This window comes from Mercenaria mercenaria, chromosome 8, assembly GCF_021730395.1.
Source record: "Mercenaria mercenaria strain notata chromosome 8, MADL_Memer_1, whole genome shotgun sequence".
Lineage (NCBI taxonomy): Eukaryota > Metazoa > Mollusca > Bivalvia > Venerida > Veneridae > Mercenaria > Mercenaria mercenaria.
The window spans coordinates 44,463,649-44,470,127 of NC_069368.1; the positions used below are offsets into that span (position 1 = coordinate 44,463,649).

Here is a 6,479-nt window from a genome sequence, read left to right on the forward strand (position 1 = left end):
TTAAACATGTATGTTTTTCCCTTGTGCTTATTTTATCGAAGCATGTTTCACATTGAAGCAATACAGCTGAATTTTCTACAAGTAAGTTTTGAATACGACGTTATACGTGTATAGAGCACGCTTCGATTTACTTTCGAAACTGTTATAACCCTAATCTGTAAAGGTCAAATTGAAGATAAAGTCTATTGTGGTTGACATATTATTGTTAATGGTCATCTCTTTATATATGACTCTGCATAATTATGTTGTTCATGTGACAGTATAAAACTATATTTAGCACGTAATGCCGAGCAATTTTTACTTGTTAATGACCTTAAAAAAGAAAACATACGCGCGTACCTCTATAGTGGTCGTGCAAGATACTATCTAGGAAATCGATTTTACAAGGTAAGTGACCTTTTTTCTGCTTCTAGAAAACTGGTTTTGGCGGAAAACTTGTAAGAACGTGGAATATAATTATGTTATTCAAAACAGGACGTATGTAGAATGCTTACATACAGACTGCTGAGACATAATAGTCCATAGAAAGTGTCGTGCAACTCAAATAATTCATGATTTTATTTTACGTCAGTAAATTGAAAATAAAATTGTTTTGTAGACTTCTTCGTTTTTAAATTTAATACAGTTGTTGAGTGAAATTGTATATAATGAATCATCTCACTCGTGATGGAGGTGCATTGAAACCCCTTTTTGTCTGATGTGGATAAGACGGTGTAAGTATTATAAATCAAGTGGGCCTAAATGCAAGAAAAATTAATTTGACCTTTTATAGATATACATGTATCTCTCAATATCAATAAGGCATACACGAAGGACGGATTTATTTTACCTTTTGATTTTTTTTCTATCAGTGCCAAGGTAATAGAAAACAGTGACGTGTAGGTTACTAACCGAGTAGGAGGTGTTCATGAATTGAAAATACCTGCGCTCGTGCGAATCATGACACTGAGAGCGCGTAGCGTTCGAGGTGTTACCACACGAGCGCGGGTATTTTCAATTCATGAACACCGATCTAAGAAGTAAGTAACTGACTTACACAACGTCATTTTAATTTGTTAGTTTTTATTAATTTATTTATTAATAAGTCTTTCTTTCTCCCCGTCAGAAAAAAATGATTGTGGGAATTACTTTAAAATCAGCAGGTAATTTTAGACACGTAAAATGGTATCAAAAAAGTTTATTAAAGTTCTGCTTATTCGCCAGTGTAAATGCATTTAACAGTTATGTATCCGATAATGATATCGTCTGTTTATCAGTTTAACTGAATGAAAAGTTTGCAATCTGTTTCATTTTTTTTTTCTCTTCATCTTTTAATGCACAACTTCACACTTCGGTTGCGTGTTTATAAAACATTTTTCATGATAAACTTAGTTTCGGGCTTTGCATTTACGGTTTCGTTGTGGTCGTGGTCATCATCATCATCTAACAGTGCTGTCTGACTGCCACGCACGATACCACGAGTTCAAAATCACCTCAGACCATTTTTTTTATTTCAATGTAATGTTGATATCGATGTTATCTTTACTCATACAATATGTGCGTAACAAATTTCTAGAAACCTATTTTTTTCTCTTGTAGATCTAGTATTCATTTTCAGGAAACGCTGGTGAGAAATACTTCGTCTTTTTTATCTAAGGTACTTTTAAATATGTTTTATTCAACATTTTCCATAACGTTTATAGATCACAAGGTTTGATCAGATAAGTATGGCAATATTTCTAGAAATAAAATTTGGGGGGAAATGGTCCGTACGCAAGAGTTGAACCAAAAATACAGTTTAGCAGCTAAACGTTTTGTCCGCACAGCTATTTGCACATGTGACATTGTGAACATTATTATAGAAATATATACCCAATATTTATATCGCACAGTAGAATAAGTGATAAGAAAATTTTAAAGATCGTCGAAAAGTTTTGCCTTCTTTTGTCAAATGTAGTGAACCATAAAATGTACCCACACATTTTCTTCAGCAATGAAATATTTGTTCTTAGGTATTTATTTACCAAAGAAAAGATATTTTAGGCTCCAAAGGGGTTTAAATTTCTCACATTCCTTAATAATTTAAATTAACAAGTATTTATTAGTTAACAAAAACTTTGCCGAGATGTGTTTAGTATATAACAATTTACAATTCACAATTTTATACGTATTGTGGTATTCACATCTCTTTAATCTCTTTAATAGGGAGTTAGGGGAACTTTAATTGATATTCCAAAGTATGAATACTGTTCTTAGACCAGATTAATCTTAAATGTGTCCCCTTTTGATACATCAAGTCTCAATTCATGAACAATCTCACCTGTACGGGTTTCTTCTTTGAGTGAAACTCCTAATTATCAGTTTATTGCAATATACCACCAGCAGCAATCAGATCACTTGATCCAGCTTGTCAGAGAGACAAATCAAATATTGAATATGTAATATGGTATCAGGGGAGTGATTGTCAAGTATTTAAGGTTTCTGCTGTTCAACCTGGACTTCTTATCACATACTCTATAGTAAAATGCCCCAATACTGACGCCTTCTTTATCATTTTGTAAAGTATAATGTCTGCTACTCACCTGAACTTTAAATACCCAACCATTCCTTCGATGAGATGTCATAAATAGTGTAAAAACAACATGCTTTTAAATTATGCGTTACCTATCTGAAATATTTTTTAAACCCTGTATGGGACCTCAATTTGATGAACATGGTTATTCATATTACAATAAATTTAATCTTAAACAGATACACATCTCATCAAATAATGATAAAAAAGAAATAATTCTATATTTTCCTTTAAAATGGAGAAATAGATATAGATATCTGATTATGAACATATTTCTGTCACTGTAATCTAATGCGTCGCTTAATATAGATTGATATTTAATTGATACACAACGGCGTCTCTTATAAAAATATGACGAATATAACTGATACTCTACAAAAAATGCTGTTTTTCAGTTCAAAATGACTTCAAATACTATGAGAATACGACAGGCCACATCTGCTGATAAGGAATCTGTTATCGGTATTCATAACAACGTGTATGACGGGCTAGACTACATTGCTGAGTATTTCGACGACTTTATTGCATGTCCTCTTACCACACCATACGTTGCTCTCATCAAAAACGAAATTGTAAGTCAAACCACCTCATACTTTGCTCTCCTAAACAGTCGTATGACAAAAGCACACCATACGCTGATTTCGACGGAAATAAAATTTTCAAAAAACAACATCATATGTTGCTTATGGTAAAGGAAAAGTCGTAAATAAAAGGTATAGCGCATGTTGCTGTCGGCCAAGGCACTTCGTTCTCTGTTTACGTAAAAACAAAATCATATGTAAAAAGTACACTTTGTGTTGTTCTCGTCGTCGAAAACGAAATAAAAAGCTAAAAGACATCATGCATTGGTTTCGTCAGAAGCAAAATCGAAAGTCAAAAGTACACTTTGAACAATAAAACACAGACTGAGCTGCACTCGTCAGCAACAGAGTTGTTGCTATAGCAATTGCTGCAGATGACAAACATATTACTTGCTGATATCAGCATCTCATACCAAAGCCTAGAAAAATGTATACAGTTTTGAAAAATATATGGGTTTAAGATCGATCTTTTCACTGTGGTAAAGAAATATTTTCTATTTTGATTTTTTCCTTAGGCATCTCATACTGATACTTGCAACAAAATCATGCACTAACATCAGTTCTAACGAATATGTTTTTATTTGCACGGCATAAACAAAGTACAGCATGACCTCATTAAATGTCAGAAAGCTTTTCTAAAGCATTATCTAAAAAACAAACACTTGTAGTATGGATATTAATCTCAAAGCAAGTGCGACTGTAAACATTTCAGACGTACAAAATTGTATAGTCGTTCAATGTTTTACAATAGTTCAATTTAAGAAAGATAGGTTGCGCATGCATGTTAAGGAATGAACGTATACATCTAGTTAAGTGGCATAAAATGAATTCTTTAAGGTTGGTTTTGTTGCAACATTTATGGTTGACGAAGGCAAGACTGTGATTACACGTGCTGGAAGACTGAGTCCGAGTGTTGGTGGACAGGGCTTGTACAAGCAGTTTCATGCTCAGGTGCTTAAAGCTTCGGGAACATCAAGGCATGCATTCATTACTGCCAACACACATCCTGCCGCTAACAAGGAGACGTTTAGGGCTGTCAACAAGCTAATACTTTCGAAGGTTAGTATAACATATACATATATAATTCTACCTAAGACATATCTATTGGTCATGTGCTGACAAGGTATATACGCAAGGACATTAAACACGATTCATCTGTGCATATGAAAAAAAAAAAAGATCTATGAAGATTTTGGTAACGCAAAATTTTCTGAAATATGAATACTACAGTAGTAACTTTTCTGTGCTAAACATATCCTGTCACCAGCAGAGAATTAACTGACGATATTCTGCCTGGTGGGTAGGGTAATAATAGTATAAACAATATCCGTTGTTTTGTTAAAGTTTAATGTGATTAAGTTTGACAAAATCGACATTAATTTTGTTCTTTTTTGTCTCGCAATTAGCGCTTCCTTTGCTATTTTTTTTTAACTTTGCCTTTTGTTTTGTCACAGCCTCTCACAAGATTTTTGTTTGACGCTCGTGTTTTGCAATCTCTGGTTGAACCGAGTGAAAAATTACACAGCCCATCGGACGCAGATTTCAAGCATTTCTTTTCCAGTCCTGCTATTAGAAACCACTTATTTCCGAAAGAGAGGATCATTGTAGATTGGGTGCCTTACAGACTTACCGAAGCCAATGTTTCACTTCTTCGTTGGTCTGGCGAAAGGACGAAGGTCTTGTCTGACATTTCAGTCGATACTGATGGAATGGTCAGTGGTCTCCTGACTTTCTCAACGATAATTCCTGTCAAGAGACCGGCATACAGTTGTAACTTCAATATTTATGGTACAGATACCACGACATTAAAAGATCACGTGATTTCTCACATGCGTTACATACGTGGCACGGCAGTTGGCGTTATCAGTCTTCTAGTCTTGGTAGAGCCAGGTTTTAATATGCAAGTTTTGGAAGATGTGTTTAAAGAAATCGGGATACAAAGAAGTGATTGGCGTGATTCTGAAAATCCTGAAATTATTTACTCTTACCAGTTTTTGTTTGAAAAAGAATTATGAATATTCAAGATATTGTAACGTGTTAGCCTGATAAAATACTTGTTTCATTTTGAGACGTGCTGTTAATAATAATTTCAGCTTTCAGAACTGTCAGAAAACGTGCAGAAATAATTGAATGTACTCTATACAAATGCATCAACGTATATTGAACGTTTAAATTTAAATGTTTTAGCAATAATACCAATTAGATATTGCGGATCTGAAATGTGCAGTATGTTTTTAACCTGGTTTAAGCTCCATATATAACGTAACTGTATTGTAGGAAGTATATGTATTAGTATAAGTAGTATTAGTATTAGTATCATTTTTTATCATGCTTATTATACAAGAAGTAATTCTTAATTGAGCAGTTTACATTTGTCGTCGTGTTTAATGTGCATGAATGCATCCATATGTACTTTAAACGCAACCCTGTACATGTATTTCATATCAAGATAAAAAAATCTTGATTCGTTTTTGCTTTCCCTTTCCACACTGTTCAAATATATCAAATGCTGCTTACTTCCTACATTTAAATCTTTTAAAAACGACTAAACAAAATCTTCAACTAAAGACCTTTCTCGGAATAGCAAAGTTTCCTGCGAAAGCAAGAACATGGAGCAAGTTAAAACAGTGCGATCACTTTCACAACACTTGAAATTATGATGACCCTGTAAAACAAATAATTATTTTATCGTATAATATATGTTGAAGTATGTGTTTATCGGGTTCTCTCTGCTTTTGTTTAGAAAGCCGAGCAATGCACCTCCCTGGTAAAGGAATTTTTTGCACACCGGACTGGCGTTTCCGGTGATTTTACCCATGCCGGCAAAACCCATCTGGCACCCCCATGCCAGATGACTCTCGTGCTGTTAATGACAACTAGTGGTTCATGCACTGATAATATATTGTTTATGTAAAAATACGAAAAAAGCAGATACCTTGATAGTTTCTCTCCGTTCCTTTTAGTATATTTCTCGATTCAAAATACGTTAGTTTACCGTAAGAACGTAACGTTACGCTACAAACGATTAAAATAAAGTGGAACTTTGTTATGATGCGTAATGCAAAACATCATGACGTCACTTCTGCTTACGGACGTTAATTTCCCGCGCTGTACTATAAGAAAGAGTGCTACAAAGAAAGTATTTCTACCAGTTATTTGTAAAATACGGTATGCAAGAAAAATAATCTGCCAGAGTAAAATGCAAACCTGTATACGATATGCAAGAAAAAATATCAGTCATGTGTTCACGAATCGGATAAAAATATCCGTCCCTCGGCCACCTGCGCATGGGCGGTAATTCGGGAAGCCTCATTATCGCCCAATGCGCAGGTGCCCTCGGGACGGAT

General features: G+C 34.4%; 1 protein-coding gene across 1 annotated transcript; it reads left to right on the plus strand.

The window, feature by feature from the left end:
• The first annotated feature begins 246 nt into the window (after nt 1-246).
• LOC123565760 (uncharacterized) lies at nt 247-5,844 on the plus strand. Its single transcript, XM_045359549.2, has 4 exons — nt 247-387; nt 2,947-3,123; nt 3,970-4,191; nt 4,587-5,844. The coding sequence occupies exons 2-4, from the start codon at nt 2,953-2,955 to the stop codon at nt 5,145-5,147; spliced, it is 954 nt and encodes a 317-aa protein (XP_045215484.1). The 5' UTR covers nt 247-387; nt 2,947-2,952; the 3' UTR covers nt 5,148-5,844.
• Nucleotides 5,845-6,479: the final 635 nt, after the last annotated feature.